Source organism: Macaca mulatta, chromosome 2 (genome assembly GCF_049350105.2).
Source record: "Macaca mulatta isolate MMU2019108-1 chromosome 2, T2T-MMU8v2.0, whole genome shotgun sequence".
In the NCBI taxonomy this organism is placed as follows: domain Eukaryota; kingdom Metazoa; phylum Chordata; class Mammalia; order Primates; family Cercopithecidae; genus Macaca; species Macaca mulatta.
Window position 1 is genome coordinate 171,684,685 of NC_133407.1, and position 24,315 is coordinate 171,708,999.

Below are 24,315 nucleotides of genomic sequence, written 5' to 3' on the forward strand. Positions count from 1 at the left end.
AAATAAACCAAAACCAAATCTTACAAAGTGTGAGTTCTAAATGCTCCCTCCAAAGTCTAAAAATAATGGCCCATGAGAGTCCTTCCCATTCGTTTAATGACTTAAGGATATCAGACCAACAAGACTATCACCAACGTTCTATATAAATGACTGGAGCCTATATAATGTTCTTCAGTTGCGGAATATACATTATGAGCTACTTTTTGTTGTCCCTTTATATATGTGGACACTTCATTTATTAAATTATGATGCCAATTAAAACATGACTTCTCCTATAGGTGCAATGGATGGATAGCATCCAGTTTTGTGAAGAGTACCACCTCATGATAACAATCAGAAAACTGTATAAAGAGATTTAAGAGGTTCAAAAGAAATGATGGGAAAGATATCACTCGAGTGAAAGATGAAACCAAAGGTAGAGAAAGGTGCAAGAACAGTCAGGGTAACTAAAAGACAAAGCGAAAACTTGAAAATGTTTAACACAAAACAGGAAATTTTATTTTCCACTTGCTTACATTCTAGTTGACTGTTCTGGAAAAGAGAGACTATAACCTAGGTCAAAACTTACTTACTTTGCTATTTCAGCTACGGGGACCATATGCTGTTTCTAATGCATGATACTTGTGTACTCATTTAAGTACCTGTCTTCTTTACTAGAATCTCTTGAGGACATACAGACTTTCATGCCTGTATCCCTGTAGCATAGAACCTGACACGGAGTAGGGATACATGTTTGTTAGACACATTCATATAAAAATAAATTCATTAAAAATTCATATAAAAATGAAAAATCAGAGCCGTCTTGGTTATAGATAATTATTAATATAGTATTCTCAAATTATATTTTTGCAAATCAAACCTAGGATGGTTTAAATCTAGGGTTAAGAGTTCCATCGAAGAGAACACAGGGCATACAGTTTATTCTATAATCAGTACTGACAGCCCCATTACAAAACACATCCATTAAGGAGTGAACTGTCTGAGGAATATCGGATCCTTATAAGCTTAACAATTAGTCTGCACTTGGCAGAGTAACCTTGGACCACTTTTTAGCCAAGTGTTTTCTCCCACATGAAAGAGAAGAATATGGCAATATCTTCTCATTATTTCCATTAGCCAGTGAGGAGATACAAAAGAGTAAGCTCTGTTCTCTTCAGCTAGCAAGAATCCAAGGGAAAGAAATCTTTTAATTTTTGTACAGGAATTCTTATTCTCCTTCATTGTGAATACCTGACTTCATGGATGGAAGGGGATAAACTTCATTGGTCCAATTGAGAAAGCCAAAGACATGCATGCAGGACATATAAGGGCACCAAATTATATTTATATTCTACAGTGTAGTTTGTGACATCAAATATGTATGTTTTATATCTCTCATTAATTTGAAAATAATTTGAATTTCACTAAGTTTCAGGTCTTGAAAACTAACCAGTTAGTCAAAACAAACTCACCAATAGCCTAATGCCCATTTATCCCTTTTTTTCATATAGTCAATGTTTATTGAGATTTCACCGTTTACCATTTTCTTTGCTTACATGTCTTCCCTCCTCCCCCCACCATGAGGTTTATTGAGCATACATATACTTGACAAACAAAATTTGTATGTATTTATAGTATACAACATGGTGTTTTGATGTATGCATATATTGTGAAATGATTAGTACTATCACGCTAATTAACGGGGCTCACTTCTGTAATCCCAGCACTTTGGGAGGCCAAGGCAGGCGGATCACCTGACGTCAGGAGTTCAAGACCAGCCTGGCCAACATGGTGAAACCCCATCTCTACTAAAAAGAAAAAAAAAATTAGCCGGGTATAGTGGTGGGTACCTGTAATCTCAGCTACTCATGAGGCTGAGACAAGAGAATTGCTTGAACCCGCAAGGCAGAGGTTGCAGTGAGCTAAGATTGCATGACTGCACTCCAGCCTGGGCAACGGAGTGAGACTCTGTCTCAATAACAATAATAATAATAGGAACATGTTTATCACCTCATGTGGTTGCCTTTTGTGTGTGTGTGTGGTGAGACACATTTGTCCCTTAATTCTTTCTATGATAGCACTATTGCAGAATGGTAATTCCTAACAAGTAGTTATGTGTGGCCATGATCATCTTCCATAGTTGCTTTGCACAAAACTAACTCTGTGGTGCTGGCAACTGCAGATAACTAATCCCCATGGTCAGAAACTACTAATATTTAATGTCATCGTCTTACGAGATCTTCTGAATGTCAAAAAATTAAAGCCAAAGTAGAAGATGCCTGTAAAAGCTGGAGTGCAAAGGGGAGAGAAAAACAGGCATTTCTCTTCTGTACCACCATCAACTTTAAAACAAAATGCATGATACTCTAAGATAAGCTCTTACCATTATGATGGAAAAATAAGTGATAAACACCAGGGAAGCAGGTAATGAGGAACTAATGTTTAGAATGTGTATTGTGACAAAGCATCCTTAATTGGAAATTTTTTGCAGATTCATAGAAAGAAGAGTAAAAAACTAAAAAATCTTTTCTGCTTAAGATTCGTTTTTAACTCATGTACTAAAATATCCCCAAATTATAAGCCTATTAATGAGGTAATTCCATGCTGAAATTCTGGTTGCATAAACTTGGTCTCGTGGTTTATTATGTAACAAAAAAATATTTGTAGGATGATAGGATTACTCAGAGTTGTGGGTACGTTCGCCCTTCACTTTTTGTGGAGACATCACTTTGTGACTACCAGAAAGTTACATGAGTTGGACAGTGTTTTTGCTTTTTCAATATCATTATTTACAGTGTAGACAAACCTAATGCTCAGAAAATAGGTCTTGGGTCATAGAAAACAGACAATTGAGAGTCAATTCTGCATAAAATCTCCATTCTGCTAAAATTATTAAACTGGCTTATAGAAGAGTATTCTGAATACTACCTACACTGATACTTCTTATTACTATTATCATTATTAACTTACTAAACCCTGACTTTGTGCTTATCCTTTGAGAAAATGTTAAGAACCAGTACAGTCAAAGGCACAGAGATCTGAGAGTTCTTCATCCTCTCAATCATTAAGCTCTGAGAGGTGTACCAGGAGAATGAACAGGAGTTGGGTTGGACCTAGAGTGCCAGGTTCTAGGATCTGAGAGTAGGTAGTGGGACATCAGAACTTTAGAAAAGGAGGAGTACCATGGCCACATTTATATGTTAAGACCATCTTTGCTTGCCTCAAAGTATAAATACAAATGTGAATACTTAAATCCTTACAAAAATTTTAACATACAGGATAGCAGAAAGCTTCCTTTTAACAAATACAAGGGTAAGAAATCCTCCAAAGTTCTGACTGTAGTTGGAAATTATTTTTTTTCTTTTCCTTTCTTTCTTTTTTTTTTTGAGACGGAGTTTCGCTCTTGTCCAGGCCGGAGTGCAATGGCGCAATCTTGGCTCACCATAACCTCCGCCTCCCTGGTTTAAGGGACTCTCCTGCCTCAGGCTCCTGAGTAGCTGAGATGGGCTACCATGCCTGGCTATTTTTTGTATCTAGCAGAGACAGGGTTTCACCCTGTTGGTCCGGTTGGTCTCGAGCTCCTGACCTCAGGTAATCCACCCACCTAGGCCTCCCAAAGTGCTGGGACTACAGGCTTGTGCCACTGTGCTGGGGCCTTCTTTTTTAAATCAAAAGCAGCATAAGTGAAGCTTAGAGCTAACCAACAGAAGGAAGTCAATTTTAGAGCACAGTGTAAATTTGAGCTCAAGTGGAGAAAAACAGGATAAAGGTGAAAACAGATTATATGATGCCTGACTAGCTAAGTAACACAAGATAAGAGAAACTACTTTCAAAGGTCATCATGATACCAACCCTCTTCTGCATTATAGACCCTTTATGTCTCAAAAATTTGGGCTTGTGCACATACAGTTCCCAAACTGATGGCTTTACTTGTTGTGAGCAGTAGGCTCTTTCCTTCCCCATAAATAAATCTTACCTAGAGATGTTGTCAGGTGAGCAAGCAGAGATGCTGGTCTCCATGCTATCAGAGCTATCTAAGCTCAAAGTATCAAAGGCCTGGTCCTTGTAGCTGTGATCTGGATAATGGAAACTATTCAAGTAGACATTTGATTCAGATGCTGTGCGGTTGTAAAATTCAGATTTCTGCCTGTGTCCTTCACTCATCTGTTGGTGATTATAACCTAAGGAAAGAGCCATAAATACGTTAGTGTGCCTCATTTTTCAGTCTTTGAAACTTAATTGTCTACAGACACAAGCCAGCAACCAGAAACATCTGCCTATGAAGCTCAGGCCTTGGTCTAATTTGTTTTGAAGCCAAGAAGATCAAAGAAAGACCGCCATGCTCAGTGCAAGCAACGGTTTGAATGAAGTGGTCTGCTGAATCTCTTATCCCTCAGCAGGATCACTTGACACTTTCCTATGGCATTCCTACATCTCAGCACAACCAGCAACACACAAACACAAAATAAACCAAACAGAAACACAATCAAAAGCCCTGAATCCTCTCAAAATGGCTGTGTTCAAGTGAAAATAAGATGCCTTCTAGTGACAAGCAAAACCAGGGTTTTAGGGCAGGCACTTCTTCAACGGTATTCAACTTAAGGAGCACTCAGTCTGGTCATAAAACAGCAGGTGGAATCTTTCAAGTGTAGGGTTTGAGAAACTCATATCTCATATCATCACTGACACTTTTGATCTTGTTAAGATCCAAACTACACATTTTTCTCATTTTCTCTCTCTTTTTCAGTTGTTCTTGTCTGTCAATTACTTATTTAATTCAGAGTCAACATTCCTTCCAATGATTGTGCTCCTCTAACTACCCTAGCTCTCTTCTTTTCCCACCATAACAACCCACCTTCCACAAGCTGTTGATAACAACCATTTGAAAATGTAGGCATCAGTAGGATGAAAAGCACCATAAATAAGAGGTCTTTTCTTTATTTTTTATTTTTATTTTTTGAGACGGAGTCTTGCTCTGTCACCAGGCTGCAGTGCAGTGGTGCGATCTCAGCTCACTGCAACCTCCACCTCCTGGGTTCAAGCAATTCTCCTGCCTCAACCTCTCGAGTAGCTGGGACTACAGGCGTGCACCACCATGCCCAGCTAACTTTTGTCTTTTTAGTAGAGGTGGGGTTTCACCATGTTGGCCAGGATGATCTCGATCTCTTGACCTTGTGATCCACCCACCTCGGCCTCCCAAAGTGTTGGGATTACAGGCGTGAGCCACTGCGCCCGGCCAAGAGGTCTTTTCTTTACCCTGGTGCTCGATCAGCTGGCACATTAGGTTATGGGCTTTACCTTGTGTTATTGCTCTGGCTTGCTCTCTGATCACTGATTTAGGGCATTACGAGTCAAATTTTCTTCTTTTCAATTCTCTATTTATTATATACTCAGGAGCAGGCATCATATTGATTAACAAATTCCTCAATTCATTAAAAAACTTTTCTCTAGCCAGTACTAGAATTTGTAATCTCTTTCTCCCTGATAAGAGAATGCCTACTCGAATAGTTTCCATTACCCAGGGAGTTATTAACAGAGCTATTCAGAGTTCACACTGGACCATTTGAATTTCCTCTTTTTTTGTGCTCTACCTACCTTTCAATGAACGTTTTAGTAGCAATGAAATGGTCAATAGTAGGCAAGAGGATGAAAGAAGAGAAGTAATTCTCAATGCTTTCTCAGCTACTGATTAAACATTTCCATTTTAAAATAGAAGCCACATCCATGATGCCTTAACGAAGCATTGTATGTCAAAATTTCTGTAAAATGGTTTTAATTTCATGCAGAGTGTTCATGCCATTAGTATTTGGAGTGGTTTTAGATATTTAAGTGAAAATAGGTTATTTCAGATTAAGACATTTCTGGGAAAATAAGTTACCTTAATATAATCGGCCATTATAAATTATAAATACTTATATATATATATATATATATATTTTAAAGTCACATAGCATTTAGCTAAGGGAAGATGCAAAACATAAAAGCACACCACAAGACTAAATAGAATATCATGAATTATAATGATCAATCCACACAGCATGAAATGAAGCTGGTATAGTCATATGAGTGAAGCTGCGCCTTTTTTTAAGGAAGGCAAAATAATTCATTACTCAAATATTTACCTTTGACACTTGAACTTTTGGAATTACTAATTGCTCCTTTTAAGTTGTTTCCAATTATTTATTATGCAAATGACAAAAAAACACAACAGAAATTATTTGAAAAGGTCACACATGTATATTTTCTTATGATTTCAAACAAAGATTTGTGGCATAGAAAAGTTTCACATTGGCACCAACTACATGGAAGGTATTTCCTTGTAGTATGAAAAACAAATCCCTAACCGACAGCCATGTAATTTAAAACACAGAAGAATTATCTCTCTGGCATTGAGTGACATTGACCCAACCTCTTCCTCTCCCTGAGTTTTCCACATTGAGGAAAAACCAACCCGTATGAAGTAACTACCACCCTCTTGGAAAAGCAGGAAAGGAGGTGAGCATATTTCTTAAAGCAACTGTATGTCTTGCTCCTCAGATCTTCCAGGGCTGTGTTTTTTGTTGCTGTTGTTGTTTTTTGGCTACTTTTCCAAAAGTACCACAGAATAACGAAATAGAACTTATGAGTGAAGGAGATAGTAAACTAAAATGACTCAGATGTTTCAGGTGAATGTAGAAGGGCCAGCTACATTACAATTTGCACTGTGCTAAGGGCTGTGAACGTTAATTCCCCAGACCAACTCACAAGTTTTTGAGATTTGACTCTACGACTAAATCTCCCAGTCATTCTGGTGGTAGGATAAGCATTTTACATTTCCATGGCAACTTAAACGAAAAACCACGAGGCCAATAATAAGCATCTCTTTCCCAACCCAAGATTTTTATTTCCCATGAATCCAATGTGAGTGGAAAAGTTCACCTCATGGAGCTACTCATTTCTGTCTACTGGCACCACTTTACTGACCACAGTGAACCCCACTGTCACCCGGCCTAGCTACCTCCCTGCTGAACAAATGCCCCCAAAACAGGTAACCCCTGCAATTATCAGTACGGGCACGGACCCCTCTCCTGTGATCCTGCAACTGAACCAGTGTGATTCCAAAGAGCTCATTTTGGGATTCAGGCTCTGGCCTGGCCATCCAAAGGCATAGATATTTTAAACAGAGGAAACATCGTAGAAGATCAGGGGCTGGGTAAGCTGGTAGGAGGCCCAAAGAGAGATGCCGATGCAGTGAAGGAACACTAGAACGGCAGGAAACTGGTCTAGGCCTCCACTCTCATGGAAGATTTATCAGGAAAGGGGATGCAGATGTCCTGTGCACCACAGTTTACCCCCATTTATTTAGCACGTGGATGTCATAAGATAAACAGTCACTGAATTAATTTATCTTTTCATCTATATATTTTATATAAATAATCAAATAAGGAAGTGGAATGCATCTACTTTCTGAGTGGGAGCAAAGAAACTAGATTGGGAAAAATGAGATTTTCCCAACCCTTGAGACTATTTGGTTTCTATTTTTTAATTATGTGGCAAGAATAACATTAATCAGTGGGAAAGCAACTGAGACAGTAAAAAGGGCCTTGAATATGCTCTAAATTCTTCCTATCCAGACAGAAATAGCTGTCTGAAGGGGTAGTTTATAAGGTCTATAAAGCAAGAGCTAATTGAGGCTTGTTGCTAATCACACCCACACAAGGAGCCCAAAATCAGCTCAGCTCTTCACTGCCTGGGAGAGCCAAGAGACCAAATGTGCAAGGCCCATTTATTATTATTATTTTTAATGCCGGTCTCTATTAATTCTGGCTAATTAGACCTGAAAGTCTCTTGTGAGTCAACGATTACACAATGTGTAGAGTCCTGCCGATACATTCCCAATATATGGTATATACTTTTACACGGCTATCTGGGCTGTAATATGGAAAGTAAGATGCCTAAAAGTATAACCTGGGGTTAAGAGGATAAAATTAACCAGTATTTCTGTCAGTTCAGCCTGTCACAGCTCACCTGCTGAGGAATTCATTCTTCCTAATGACAGTCCACAGCCAGAAGAAGAGGGCACAGGACAAGTCAGGAATGAAGAAGGAGAATGGTTGTAGAAAGGGAAAAAGATAAAAGATCAAAAAGGATGACAAGGGGGCAGGAAAAATATTCAACACTCCCAACATGCACGCATTGATGGTGTTAGTTACAATACCAAATTAATAAGGTATGATGTTCACAGTTTCAGATTAAATCTAAGTTTACAGAGAAAAACTCAAGAAACCTCAAAAAATTTTGATACATGCATAGTCAAAAGAGATTGTTACAAGACAAATAAATCTTTCACACATATTCATCAACCAGAAAATAGGAAGAATAAAAACAGATTTTATCTATCAAACAATTCTTTTTCCAAACAGACAGTAGCAAATAGTTTTTAAGAGCTCAGGTTTGTAAAACGCCATTCAATTATTTGAAGCACAGTTCATCAAGTTTTATAACACATCGTCTAATATCCTATATCTCGACCACCTAGCCACAGGAAATAACCATCTTACCTATTCAAGTCAAATCATTTAAACTATACTTCACTCTCCACTAAGTCTTTCTTAGAAAACAGGCTCCAGTGAAATGAATAAATAGGAGCTTCCTAAATCCTTTCACCCTTTGACTGTAGCCTGCCTTATTTATACCTGTCCTTGATAAAGGAGAATCATGGTTTACACTTAGCTCATATACATCACAATACTCTCTATTCTCTTTATATAGATTCTGAATCTTACAAAACAATGCTTCCACAGCACTCATGTTTCCTGCAGGGTCTGACCTTGCCATTAAAAGCCAAAACAAAGAGGGTCATGCAGCTGCCAGTGAACGAACAGCAGCTGCACCCAGCATTGTGTTTCTTGCAAATGCACAACAATTTTTCTCTATTGTATAAAAGAAATAATCATTAGACTAAAAATCCACCACTGCACAGTGTTAAATCTGATCATTTCTTAAACATGACTTGACAATGACCTTTCAATATTTGCTGGAAACAAAAACACCACACAAGGAGGTTGTCATACCTTTCTTGGACTTTCCTGTATTTAACAAAAACAAAAGGACAAAGATTTCATTCATTCTAAAGCTGACAAAGGAATAGTTCACAAGATGTTCAAAAGCCAATAACCATTCCAACTTCAGAAGCTGAGTTTCTCAGCTCTGTCTTAAACTCTCCCCTCAAAGTTCTTTGCACGACTCACGCTGTCAGTTCTATTAACAGTGCTGATTGAGTAAGGCTTATACTTACACCATCATCCTTGATGTATCCATTACGAATAGCAGCAAAAAAAGGTGTATTTAAGTTAATTGTGTAAGTTTAAAAGATGATTAAGTCTACTAAATGTGAGTTAATGAAAATATGCCAGGTATAAGAATTTTACTTGTATTTGCTATTTTAATAAAGTTAACAAGTGCTACTCAAACAATTCTAAATGAAATTGTGATCCATCCCTCCTGGTTTTTTCATGAGCCACCGGTTTGGGTTGTGCAGAAAATCCTGCCAGTTTTACAGTCTACTGGGGCTCTAAGAACGATGGATCCTGACTTCTCCTCCTCTGGGTAGGGGAGCCACACTTAGAGAACACATCTCTTTGGACCAACACACGTATGATGGTTCTCTCTTTCCTCAGAAGCTGCCCCATCAGCATTACATGAAACTCTTCAAGAGCAACAGCACTTTACAGTTACAGCAGAGAAAGACTGAAGTTGCAGTCTTCTCAGCTGCATAAAAGACATATCAATAAAGAACAAGAGCATAAAAGATAAAGATAGATTTGATTTTGCAGCGGGAACATCAGTAATGTGGCCTAAGGGAATTAGCGCAGTTTTCCCCTATGAAACTGGCCTGGGATTCCCATTACTTTAGGGGAAAACAGATTAGAAGAACTGAGATCAAACCTTCCCTCGGTTTCACCATATTTTTACAAGAATCCTCTTAAATGATAATGTTAATGGCTCTTCAATTTTGCAAATCTATTCATCTACTATAAAGGTCTAGCTTTTCTTACTCTTTGAGAAAATACTTTTATGTATTCATTTGTTTTTTGAGACAGGGTCATGCTCTGTTGCCTAGGCTATAGTGTAGCGGCATGATTGCAGCTCACTACAGCCTCAACTCCCAGGCTCAAGCGATCCTCCTACCTCAGCCTCCTGAGTGGTTGGGACCACAGGTGCATGCCACCATGCCTGGCTAATTTTTAAATTACTTGTAGAGATGGGATCTCACTATGTTGCCCAGGCTGGTCTCAAATTCTTAACTCAAGCAATCCTCCCTCCTCAGCCTCCCAAGGTGCTGAGATTATAGGCATGAGCCACCAAACCTGGCAAGGAAATACTTTTAACAAGGAGTATAATAATTTGTGATCCCACCCTCTTTCCCAAATGCTTGCTCTTTCTCTTAAACACCTGAAGTACATGAAAATGCTTCATGGTCTTTATTGGTGTTGTGGCCAATCTAAGCTTCGATGTCTTCCGACGGTGGGAAAAACATATTTAAAAAGAAGTCTAATACACACCTGCAATCCCAGCACTTTGGGAGGCCAAGGTGGGAGATCACTGAAGCCCAGGAGGGCGAAACCAGCCTGGGAAACATGACAAAAACCCATCTCTGCCAAAAAATACAAAAATTAGCCAGGTGTGGTAGCACACACCTATAGTTCCAGCTTACTCGGGAGGCTGAGGTGGGAGGATCACTTGAACCCAGGAGGCAGAGTTTGCAGTGAGCTATAATTACACACCACTGCATTCCAGCCTGGACAACAGAGTGAGACCTTGTCTCAAATATTTATATGTAAATCTTACAGAAAAATGTTTCAACAGCAAATAGACTTGACCCACAACTTAACAGTGATAAATGAGAGCCAAAATAGACTCATATATGTTTATTATTTGTAACTATTAAAAGAATATTTTTAGCTTAAGAAATTATGACAAAGAAAATAAAATAGTTTAATCAGTGTATTTGATTCAAATATTACCACTGCAAATGTCTCTCACATATTACAATCCTATTATGAATACTATACCCTCTAATTCTTAAATTGCCTTTAGTAATGGTTTGAAAACCTCGTTCCAGTGAGAGAGAGAGAGATATATATATATCATATATACACACAACACACATTATGTTCCCATACATATAAATTTATATATGTATATGTAGTATATATGTATTATATATATGTGTGTGTGCGCGTGCATGTGTATGTATGTATGTGTGTGTGTATATATATTTTCTCCTGATGGAAAACCAGCGTTCTCTCTCAGCACCATTGGCAGAGAGGCCAAACAGCTAGAATTGAATTCCAGCCTGCTTAGAAGGGAGGATTTGAATCCCATCAATGCATGAATGTATTTGAAGGTCAAATGCCTGCTATCCCCAAAGCATTTCCATTTACAACCTGGGCATACTGCCATTATTCCATTTACCACATTTTATTGAAATCATCTGTTCTGTGTCTTTCTTCCTCACTAGACTACAAGCATTTCAAAGGCAAGCTTCCTATCATTAATTTGCATTCTTGGTACCTAACATCATGCCTGCTCAAAAGTCAGGACAATGTCACTTGTTCACTTAAACTATTGTGTTAACACAAGAAATCTAATCCTCTCAATGAGAAGCTTAGCCCTGGAACTATGTTACAGTAATTTCTTCTAGCCCCATGAAGACTATCTGAGAACCCCATTATAAATGTAATGTATTATTACAAAAAAAAATGCTGAAAGTCAAAGTCTACCTGAAACATAACAACTATGAAGTATAAAAGCTCAAATCTACATTAAAAGGCCTACAAGAATTCTGTTCTGGGCCACTACTGCTATATTTACCGTGTCAGCTCAATGATTCTTTAGCACAAAGTTCATTCAACTTAGTGGCTCTGACACAACCCAGGTGAGTGATCTTGGTTAAGTGTCCTGGTAACCTCCTTGGATCTCACTGGTCTCTCTTTTCTTTCTATTAATCAAATGGGAAGGTTAGTAATTCTCTAGGGGTCTTTCTGGTTTAAGAGTTCTATCAAATCTAAAAAGTACAATGGGAATGTTTAAAATATACCAGCTATATGTATAAATAGGAAAAGTTATCTATCCCTCCCGAAAGAGAACACATTAAGAGTAAAATTAGGCCTTTGGCTGATCCCTCTTCTAATCATCCCTACCCGTTCTCACTTCCTCCCCCTGAAGAATTCTAATGCTTAACAAAAGGCCATGACATTTGATTTAAAAGGCACGTACCTCTGAGCATCCTGCGAGATTCTGAGTCTTTGGCCATGGCTGCCAGTGAGGGAGGGAGCACGCTTCCACAGCTGTTACTCTGTCCCAGGGGCACGTGGGCCTGTGGGAAGCAGGAGGGAGTACTTCAGGCAAGCTGCAGGCTGAATGGACCTTTAGGAAATGGCCACATCCCTGTTTCCAAAGCTCCTATCTAAGTGTACAGGGCAGAGAAGGTAGGTCTTTGAATTACATTTGTTGATGCTAAGTGGTAAACGCCAGTTACTGGCCCTCCCGAGAAGCTCCAGGGTAGTCGCAATATCACAGCACTTCCTCCAACAGCAGCAATTCCAAAAGTGAAGACAGTTGGGGAAGACACTGTCCAAAATCACCTGAAAGAATGGCTGAAAGTTCTTCATGCATAAGGAGCAGAGGGCAGATGCAAGGCCAAGAATGCATGCGCACCATGCAAAAGAACAGGGAAGAGCTACTCTTGTTACAAATGTACCGATTTTTATTTATCCTCAGTTATGTGGTGGGCTGAACCTGAAGAAATCTATTAACACTCTAATGGTTTCAGCATTTTTAAAAAAAATAGCAAAATCTTTCCTGTAGATAAAATATACTTGAAACACAAATTTATAAAACAGATGAAAACAAAGTTACTCTGATTAAGGGTAGGGGAAGGGCTCAAAAGTCTGTCTCATTCAGAACCTCCTTCACACCTGCCTCTTCTCTTTCCACAATGATCCCCTCAGGCATGTTGGCAGAACGTGAGGGAGCTCTGGTGTCAGGTCACATAGGTTCACATTCCACTCCACTCCACACCAGCTGAGGGTTCCTTGGTTAGTCACTTAACCTTATACACCTCAGTTTATCCGTACATACAAATGGGATAATAATCAGTACTCTACTGCCTAGTGCTGCTGGGTTTTCAAATGAGGCAATCCACATAAAAGACTCAACCCAGCACCAGCCACATGAAAATGTCTGAATAAATACTTGTTGCTGTTATTCCTGGAACACAGAGGCTATATCCTATCTTATTTCCAGATGTGGGACGCAGCCATGGAAGTCCGTCATGTAAGTGAATGCCACTCATCACCTGGGTTGTACTAGTAGAAAATACCCTGAAGCATGTTCTTTGGCCCCAGAGCATACAATTTCAGATGTCCTCTGAACAGGTAGAAAATGCGATTTAGTCCTGATGTCTGCCTAACAAGTAAATTTAATGATTATTTAGCACTTTTCTTTAAAGGCCTTTACACATCAGTGAATATGATGACAAGAAGACTCATGGAATGGGAAGCCCATGGTTTCTCCCATGTCCTACCTTTGGGGTGATGCTTCTCCCCATAGTAGCACTGCTGAAATGTGGGGAGATGGAAGTTGAGGTTTTCTTTCGAGGCAAAGTATCGCTCAGATAGAGGCCTTCTTTATGCTGTTTTTTCCTTTCTTCCAGACTTCTAAAGTGCTTTAAATGCAAATGTAAAGCAAAATAGCAAAACTTGACTAACTGTAATAGGTGACTGAAGAAATGAAGAATTATGCATTTACCAAAAAAAGGGGAATTTTAGAATTTTTCTTAAAGTTATTCAATATATACTGTGTTTGCTGATAGATTTGAGCTAGTATTTGATTAGATACTAAACACTGCAGGAATTTATGCTGAACCTAGAAACCTTTTAAAAATTCCACCTTTCACTTCTGTAGTGCTTGCAGCCTCGGGGCCGCAGGACAAATTACAAATTATTATGACGGTTGCCATGTGGATGGCGGAACGGCCAGTGGACAAAGCACGTAAGCACTTTCTCCCCTTCCGGGCAGTTCTGTGGGATGGCACAGATACCAGTGAGAGGAGGACAAGAAAAGGGAAAAAGGAGATAAAGAGAAAAAGCGAGTAAACAGGGAAGTTGTTTGAAAGTTGTAATAACATTTCAGTCACATAAACACACTCCAAATCCACATAAAGTTTTCCTAAAAGGCATCATTCTAAGTTACTTTTTATTTGAAAAGATATTGGCCAAGGAGCCCTTACAGTAATTGCTCACATTTAAAAATTCTCTAATGGACTATTTAATTTTTTTCAGATTTCTAAAGTAAGATTTTTGTCCACTTGAAACTTACTCAAATTTTTCTTGGCCTCCCCTTAGAAATGCCTTTAATAGTAAAATGATGTCTTGTTCAAGTGATGGGTGCACCAAAATCTCAGAAATCACCACTAGAGAACTTATCCATGTAAGCAAACACTACCTGTTCCCCCCAAAACTATGGAAATAAAAAAGAAAGAAAAACGCAAAAATGAGCTCAAAAAATTTTTTGTGGAAATATATTTGAAACATAGAGATAAGAAGAGAGGATAATTTAAGAGAGATTCATATTCTCACCACTCAGCTTTACTAAATCTTAACGTCGCTTTATTTTTTTAAAGAAATAAAACATATATATAAAGTGATTTATTAATTAAAGATTTTTTAGGTCTGATCATTTTGAAGTCATTTTAAAAGCTCATGTTTTTGAAATGCACAAAAATTAATGCAAATTTGAATTACCAAATTTATAAACAGTCTTCAAATATGCCAATCATAAAAATCTGCATTTTAACTTTATAATTAACTGTTTATACTAGCTAATCAATTTATTAAGAGCTATGTGCCAGGTATGATGGTTTATATAAATTATCTCATTAAATTATTATAATAATCCTGTGAGGTAGGTACTGAGAAATCTGGGGTACAGAGAAGTTAAATAAACTTGGCCAAGGTCATGCAGCTGGAAAGTGGCAGAGCTGGAATTCATGGCCAGGTAGTGCATACTAAGATGATAATAATACTTTGCAGTTTGGCTGATTAATGCTCCTTTTAGATAGAAAAATGACGTCAGAACACTTCAATCTAGCTCCCACTATGACCAAATATTATAAATTCTGCAATTCATAACTTTCCAACATTCCATAACGGTACCTTAATAAAATAGAAAAGAAATCCCAATGAAAACAGTCTAATTGAAATTTGGCAGAAAAGAGCAGATTTGTAAACTGTGATTGTTTTGCTACTAGGGATATCTTGAATGAAGTTGCTAAAGAGATAAACCTAACATCAAAATTGAAGGCATTTAGGTCTTCCATTCTCCTTGTTTCTTCCTTGTATACATAACTTATTTCACCCACCTTTCACCAATATCCTTTCATGTCAGCCCAGGTGGCAGTAACCTTAAGGCAGTGAGAGATATAGTCCTTTAAAAAATGGTAATCGATGGTAAAGGTACCTTCAAGAAACGTAAGGGCTAAGCATGACTGACCAGAGCTCGCCTACATCAGTGCAATGACTCCTTAGGATCTTTTGGCACCAAATTCCTGCAGGTGTTTGATTATAATTGAAAGGAAGTCTTGAAACAGATTTTTTTTTTTTGAATACCCAAGCATTAATATACACCAAGTGTTCTAAAAGGAAGGCAACATTTAGAATAAAAAATAATTTATTTAAAAATCTGGTGAATAAAAACTAGATTTATGGACCAAGTGCACTACTTGTGGTGTGACCTTGGACAAGCTACTTAACCTCACTGAGCCTCAGTTTCCAAAACTTCAATATGGAGATAATTTTTACTTCATGGGATCGTTAGAAAGTATGTAAAGAGACACACAAATTTATAAAACAGATTAAAACAAAGTTACTCTGATTAAGGGAGTGAAGTGTTTAACAAAACACATCAAGGGAATGATGCCTATTTTGGTTTCAACTATGTGTAATAAAAATATTTTGTGTTGATAACATAACTCTTTATATATAGATTTTATGGAAATGCTTGTTAGTATTTTGAGAACTATCTGTGGTAAGTTGCAATATTTTGGTTGAATGGTAACTGAAGGATGCGGGTATACAAAGGGCTCAAACATATAAAAGCCAGTAGGGGACACTCAAGGTATCAAAACTTCACAACAATTCTAACATCCTTAAATGTTCCAACACTAAATGTTCTTAAGAGGGGGAAAAAAAATCAGAGAAGTATGCAAGTTGCCTTTTTAAAAAATGCCTTTGGGAAAGTGGAAGAAAAGATTCCACATGAGTAACTTTGTTGCCAAGATAACATTCCCAAACTCTAAATTCCAGTTCCTAATTACCTGTTGCTCCTGCTGCTGCTGCTGCCTTCTGTGTTTCTTAGCTGGTAGAGGAGGAGGTGTGTCATTTAAAGGTAAAGGATCGACAGATGTAGCCATGAATTCAGGCCATGGGGCTGATGTATGTTGAGTGATAGGATGAGAAGAAAGGGTGGAAGGAAACACAAATCCAGAATAGACAGGTGATCTTTGCTTTATAGGAGAAAGAAAAGGTATATATGTATCCACATGAAATGAAAGAATAAGACATAGAAATGAAATGGATAGTTTGTTCTGTTTTGTTATATTTTAATTAAGAAGTTACAATTGATGGGCAGTATCTTCCAATTTAGCCTCTTATTAAAATCCCACACTGTAAGCAATTTGGGTCACTGAGGTATTTTAATTTATTATTATTGGCCCCTCCCCTAGAAGGCTTTTAAAAGGCCTAATGTTTAAAAGTATCCATGTTACAAAACAAAATCGAAAACAAAGTCAAACTGAAAAGGCAATTCAAATCAACAATATTAGAAAGGCTTTTTAATTTACAAGAAAACTAAGTTGAGTTAGAGTGCTAAGACATAGAACTTATTTCTTTGAACTTCTCCTAGTACTCCACTCTGTAGCATAAATTTCATGGTTTCTAGAATTTTTATTGGTAGAGCATTACCCCCAAATTGGTATGCTTTATAAACTCAGCCTTACCCTACCCCTCTGGTCAGACAGATACACATTTGTCACGCACGCTCTCGTGGACCTCATTTTCAGCTGGCCGTGGGTTAATTTCTGACATGAAGAAAAGCAGTGAATGAATGAAACGTCACGCCTACACACCTCTTTACTCTGAGGTTGGCTCGCCAGCACAGCTGTGGCAGGCTCAGCGGCAACAGCATCAGCATCAGCAGGAAACTGAGTGGAAGGGGATAGATTCGTGGAATTGCCACATGGCTCATTAATCTCATTTACACTGATATAGCCCTAAAAGGAGGAATTCAGAAGTTAAACACAAAGAAAGCAAAAGCCGAGGCATGCGAGAGTATTAATGTTCCCAGTACAATGAAGTTAGCTTAGAGCGGCACAGCCAGATATCTGTGGTATTATCAAATGTTTCATTAAGGGAATACTCAGCAATTAAAATGGATTTACATTGCTTAATCTTGAAAATTGGCATTCGAAGCATTAAACATAATTTTTCTGATGCAATTAAGATAACTATATTATAAATAACCCAAAACCTTCTATTTTAAAATATCCAGAAGTATCAGCATTCATTCTGTTGATGGATTAAGGTTGTCACCACATACATATTTAAAGTAATAACACACCAAAAAATCCAAGATGTAAAATTGACAATGCAATCACTCACTCCCTAATTAAAGAGACTTTTCCACAAATCTTCATTCTTAGATTTTCACCGTTTCTGTTTCCTGATGAATTAGAGTGTGAGGAAAATGGGCTGAGGGCTACTGGGTTTTATACTAAGCAAACATTTATAAAACAGTAATTATTTATAGTGGGTTCTAGCTTTTGGGCATCTCAACCAAATGAGAATAAAAAGAACACTGTCCTTTCATGCAGGTGAGCCTTCCCTAGCAAAACAAATGTGTGCACGCACGCGCGCACACACACACACACACACACACACACACACACACACACACACAGAGTCCTAAGGTGGAGTTGCAACCAGGGTATGTTTCAATTCAAGGCAGCCTCCCTAACCCCCATCTCTACCCATAGGACAGAGAATTTCCAGTTACTTTTGAACTCAATAATTCAGTTCTGGCTTCAGCTTAGAGAAAATACAAAATACCTGAGAAACAGAACCCTGAATCTGTGGAAAAGGCACTTATCAATTTTCATGGAAACTATGCAGACCAATCATGATTTTCACCACCCCAATAAAACAGTGTGAAAAAACTATATAAAATAAGATCTCTCCTTTAAAGGTGAAATTGAGTTAAATTTGACACAAAGATTCTTCTACGAGTCCATCAATTCTTTTACAAATTTTAGGCTGGAAAATAAAACACCTTGATTTTTGGTAAAAACCCTGAAAGGACTGATAACAAAGTGGAGAATGCCAGAGTTGACTGTTTATAAATTGGATGTGTCAGACACTTGCACTTCAGAAGGCAAGACAGATACCATGTAAAGTTTTATAAGGTTAAACTGAAGAAAAGAAGTAGTCAACTAGGTCAAGTTCATTCAATATGTAATACTGAATCAGAAAGAAAATGAACAATTTTGGGTTTTTCTTTTGCTCAGTTAATAGACTGTTTTGAAGCCAAGTTTTAATTATTTATGTGAGTCATAAACCATACAACTTAATTAACTGCTTCAAAAATGTAAACTGCTTTAAAACCTGGGAGGTCTTTCAAATAGGTTATAAATCAATCACCCCTTTAAAAAAGAAAAAAGAGAGAGAATGAGAGAGGAGGAGAAAAAAAAAAAGAAAACCATCTTGTGAGTCAAGTCTGCTTGTACAGGAAAGTGAACACACAGCACAATGGCCATGTGTTCTCATAGCAACTCATTGTTTTACTCAACAAGCAGAAGAGTTGTAGATACACAACGATAGTGAAAAAAACTCAATGTGCTTCTGACATCAGAATGTCTGCAGGAAATAAAGACCAACTCATTAACAGAAAAGGAAAGACTTCATTCTTCTATTAGGAGACGGAGAGACTTTAGAGCCCATCTAATTCATCTGGATGCCATAAGCTCTTCAAACTCTGTATGTCCAGAGTCAACTCCAAATCTTCCCTCTTAAACAATTCCTTCCCCAGTCTTCCCTATCTCACTAAAAGGTGCTTACCATATACTTCATTACTCAAACTGGAATAATGGCATGATTCCGGACACCTTCATTTATTTACTTCATGCCAACATCCAATCTATCAGCAAGAACTGTCAACTCTGCCTCCAAAATATCTGCTAATCCAGCTAACTCCTTCCATCTCTCTGCCATCCTCCAATTCAAGCTGCCAGCCTCTCTAGCCTATGCTACTGCAATCATCTCCACAACAATTTCCCTGCATCTGCTTCTCTTACTCTATGATCCAGTAGTCACAGAGCAGCCCAGAGTGATCTTTAACAAATGGATAACAAATGTTACCTCCCTGCTTAAAACCACTTGAAGGCCTCCCACCACACATGAAGTAGACCACATTTCTTTAACAGACTCACAAGACCTGCTCTTACCCACCTTGCTAACATTATCTTAGGCCATGACATTCTATTCACAACCACGCTTTGTTCGTTGAACCTGACAGTTCCATGTTCTGAATAATGAAAAGAAATTATGAAACTGAATGATCTAACAAAGTTTTGGAAAAATATTTCACAAAATGATTCTGAGGTACATATACAGTCACACTTATTGTGATGAGCATATTGCTTCATATACTTATACACACAAAAATATTTTCTACGTAAGAATCCTAACTCCACTGTCTAAAGGGTTTTTTTTTTAAAATTATGCAAACACTTATGTAGAAGCAAGCTTTTCTTTTAGCTTTTTAGAAAAACAATACATATAAGGAATATAAATATAGGCCCGGTGTGGTGGCTCATGCCTATAATCCTAGCACTTTGGGAGGCCGAGGCAGGCAGATTACCTGTGATCAGGAGTTTGAGACCAGCCTGACCGATATGGTAAAACCCCATCTATACTAAAAATACAAAAATTAGCCGGGTGTAGTGGCGGGCGCCTGTAGTCCCAGCTACTCAGGAGGCTGGGACAGGAGAATTGCTTGAACTCAGGAGGCAGAGGTTGCAGTGAGCTGAGATGGTGCCACTGCACTCCAGTCTGGGTGACAAAGTGAGACTCCGTCTCAAAAATATATATATATATATATATATAAACTATTTTTTTCTCAGCTATAATTTTCCAAATTAGAGTTAAAATATTCTCCCAGCGTAGCAGTGTAGTTCCTTAAGATATCTGGCGGGGAAAGTGGTGATGGGGACTGGAGAAAGGTGGATATTAGAGATAAAGAGTATGTACAGTTTACTGTAAACAGGACTTTCCAGTTTACAGTGGAAAATGGCAGAAACAACAGTCGGTGGGGTAGGGAGATAGGGAAAAGAAAGAAACCAGACCACCTTCTCAAATGTTTGCAGGCATTTTCATGTTCTACAAGACTCAGGAGAAGGAGAAGCAAAATAACAGAGGGGAGGGAGAAAGGAGACTCAGGAAGGAAAAAGGAGAATTTAAGACTCATCTTGGTCTGGATCTTCAACTTTTTGAAACACCAAATTAACCCACAATGTCACTACCCAGCAAAGTAGACACACACACACACACACACACACACACACACACACACAAAATATGCATCCACATTAGACACAAGAATAATCTCTGCAATCCCCAAAGCATACATAATGAAAGGCGGGGAAACCATCCAAGCATTGAGTGCTTTCATAGATCCTTTGAGTTAATATTTTTATTATTCAGCTAATCGCATAAAGCTGAGATACATCTCTTGATTTCTAAGGCAATATAAAGTGACATGCAAAATCATAGCTTACCTCTTTTAAAGTATTGGGGTTAACGGGAAACCCTTTCCCCCCAGAGAGGCTGGAGTATTTCTTTTCCAAATTACAAAGATTCTCCTTTTCCTGAAGGAATACAAAACCTATTAAACTTAAAAGCCAACCTTGGATACAACTGAGAAGCACAGTGACTTTGCATTAGAGACTAACATCAGTATCTCACATATTTCCCCTCATTTTATTTCCTCTCATCATACTCAGTCAAAACTTCAAATCTGTATCCTAGCGGTCATCTTCTGCCAGCTGATATGCTGCATGAGTTGTTTCCAAACATACTTAGCTATATAACTTTTAATTCCTAATAAATTTTATAGTCATTTAAAAATGTGTTTAAAATAAAATTTTTAAAACTTTATATAAAAAATATAAAATAAATTGTATATTTTATTTTTACTTTTATATAAAAATAAAATTTTAAAAACATTATTTTCGGCCAGGTGTGGTGGCTCACGGCTGTAATCCCAGCACTTTGGGAGGCTGAGGTGGGCGGATCACAAGGTTGAGATCGAGACCATCCTGGCTAACACGGTGAAACCCCATCTCTACTAAAAATACAAAAAATTAGCTGAGCATGGTGGCGGGCACCTGTAGTCCCAGCTACTTGGGAGGCTGAGGCAGGAGAATGGCGTGAACCCAGGAGGCGGAGGTTGTAGTGAGCTGAGATCGCGCCACTGCACTCCAGCCTGGGTGGCAACAGAGCGAGACTCTGTCTCAAAAAAAAAAATAATAATAATTTTCTAATGTCATTTTCTTTTAATCCTTCCAAGTAACACATAATTGTTGTTGATGATGTAATATCACATGATGTTGTTGATGACATAATATCTGATGATGTAATATCACAACCCAGTGATATATTTTCTTTTGGGAACTTTATGGTGTTAGCTTTTATGTTTGTGTCTACCATTCATCTTGAATTAATTTGGTATTAAGCAACATTTATGGGTCATTTTTTTATCATGGTATAATTTGTATATATGTCCTTGCCATGGCTGGGGCTAAAATATTTTTAATTAAAAAGATAATGTGCATTCAGTGAAATGCATAGATCTTAAGTACATAAATTTATGAGTTTTAACAAATGGAATAATATCCCAGACAAGACAAAGAGCATTTCTGTCACCCCAAACATTTCCTCATGCCCCTACCTGTCAACTTCCACCCTTTTGAGCAAGCATTGTTCTGATTTCCATGGCCTTCACACTAGTTTTGCCTGTGTTATAAAGTGTTTGCCTACTTATAAAATGTAACCACTTTATATAAATGGAATCATACAATATGCATTCTTTTGTGCCAGTCCTCTTTCACTCCATGTTACAGGCATCAGTAGTTCACTGTTTTTTATTGTTGAGGAGTCCTGTCCTGTATTATATGAATATACCTAACAAGTTGCTTATTGATGGATATTTAGGTTGTTTCTAGTTTTGTTTTGTTTGCTATTATGGAAAAAGCTACTTTAAACAGTCTTGAACAAGTTTTATATGAAGACGTGTTTTCATTTATATTATGTAAACATCTAGAAGTGGAGTGGTGGGTCATAGATGGGTGTATGTTAAAAAAAACTTCTACAAAGTTCTCTGAAAGGACCATAGATTTTACACTCAAGTCAGCAATGTATGAAAGTTCTAGTTGCTTCATATTCTTGTCAACATTTGAGATTTTCATTTCTTTACTTTAGTTATTTTAGTTTACGAGGCAGAATTACATTATTGTTGTAATTCATATTTCCTTGATGACTAATGATGAGTATTTTCCCATCTAACTTTTTGGTTCTTCATATATGCTCTTTTGTAAAATCTCTATTCAAGACTTTTGCCTGTTTTTTAAAAAAATTATTGGTGTATCACTATTATTATTGATGTGTAGGAGTTCTTAATATGTTCTGGATACAAGTCTTTTGTCATTTCTTTTAAAAATTTTTGCTTACTCAAGGCCATAAAAGTGTACTTTCACTCTTATATTTTCTTCTGGAAGCTTTATCATTTTAATTTTTATATTGAGGTCTCCGATATCTCTTGAATGAATTTACATATATCATATGACAATATTGAGGTTTATTTTTTTCCATGTTGACCCAGTTGATCCAGCACCATTTCTTTGAAAGATTTGTTTTGGTGCCTTTGTCAAAAATCAAAAGACAGTACATATGTACGGGTCCATTTTTGGACTTGATAGTTCAGTTTCATTGATCTATTTAATACATGTCTATTTGCATGGCAGCACCACCCTGTCTTAAATGGCTCCAGAGTAAACCTTGAAATAAGAGTACAAATCCTCCAACTTTGTTCTTGTTCAAAGTTGTTTTGGCTATTCTAGGCCCTTTGCATTTTCATATGCAGTTGATTCCTATTATTGGTGGTAGCTATGTTCTATAATGTTGCCACGAACACTGAATTAGTGAATACTGAACCACTGCTCCTATAAAAAAATACAGGGTTGGGTTCCTGCAAGCCTCTAGTCACAATATTTTCATCAACTGATCAGTACTGAACTTTGTTTTATGTGTGTTTCTGTTTGAAGACACTTACTTAATATTATATTATATGCCATTATATAAGATCTTAATATTAGCATATTGTATTATATATTATTATTATTTGTATATTAAGATATGTATTGCTGATTCATTAACCTTGTACTGACAGTCAGCAACACTATGACAGTGTGAGTGAAGTTCATCTAACACACCTATTTTCTCCATAAGGCACTTCACAGCCTTCTTGCATTTAGGAGCACTTCACTGCACTTAATCACTATGCTTGGGAGGCATTTTATGCAGCAAATCACCAACAAAAAGCAAAAACATAAAAGCACCGCATTAAATAATCCACAAAAATAACACTTGTTTACAGTATGAGAGGTAAAACAAGAAGGCAGGATGCTGCCTTGCTCAGCCCCAGCTGGGAATGTGCATATTGGCCAACTCAAAATTTTCACCACTCCATGAATTTCTGTGAATGACTACAAAAGTGCCACAAGTCTCGATTTAGAGGTTACAAATACATTTTAGCAAGTAGACATAATCACAAATATAGAATCCCTGAATAATGAAGATCAACTGTAAATTTTCGCATCAACTTGTCAATTTCTAGAAAAAAGTCTGTTGGGATTTTGATTGGGATAAAAATGTATCTATAGATCAGTTTAGAAAAATAAAAATCTTAATACTTATAGACCTAATACTTATAGACCACAATTTTTACAATCTAATTGTATCTCATAGATTTTTAATAGGAAAATATTATATCTGTGATTGTGCTTACCCATTTTATAAAATCTATCACTAAGAGATTTTCTCTTTTTTTGGCTAAAATTTTAAATATTAAATACTATATATTACACTATCTAAGTTAAGCTGGGCCTTTGAATATTGTGTGCCAAAGGTAAAATAGTAGTGAGGATGCTAATGGAAACAGAGCATCCCCAGAGCAAGGGATAGA

The 24,315-nt window shown here is 37.4% G+C and overlaps 1 protein-coding gene across 45 annotated transcripts in view; it reads right to left on the reverse strand.

Annotated features, from left to right (window-relative positions):
* Window positions 1–24,315, reverse strand: part of PHLDB2 (pleckstrin homology like domain family B member 2) — a 239,895-nt gene that overhangs the window by 8,238 nt on the left and 207,342 nt on the right. For 10 of the 45 annotated variants that reach the window (XM_077994245.1, XM_077994259.1, XM_077994249.1 and 7 more), the window contains 6 exons: window positions 20,852–20,941; window positions 17,150–17,293; window positions 13,550–13,690; window positions 12,241–12,340; window positions 7,987–8,007; window positions 3,956–4,160 (listed from right to left, as the gene is read on the reverse strand). In XM_077994245.1, coding sequence (XP_077850371.1) covers window positions 3,956–4,160; window positions 7,987–8,007; window positions 12,241–12,340; window positions 13,550–13,690; window positions 17,150–17,293; window positions 20,852–20,941 — 701 coding nt within the window. Of the gene's footprint in view, window positions 1–3,955; window positions 4,161–7,986; window positions 8,008–12,240; window positions 12,341–13,549; window positions 13,691–16,339; window positions 16,529–17,149; window positions 17,294–20,851; window positions 20,942–24,315 lie in introns of all 45 variants that reach the window. The other 35 variants (XM_077994246.1, XM_077994260.1, XM_015129845.3 and 32 more) reach the window with 6 other exon arrangements.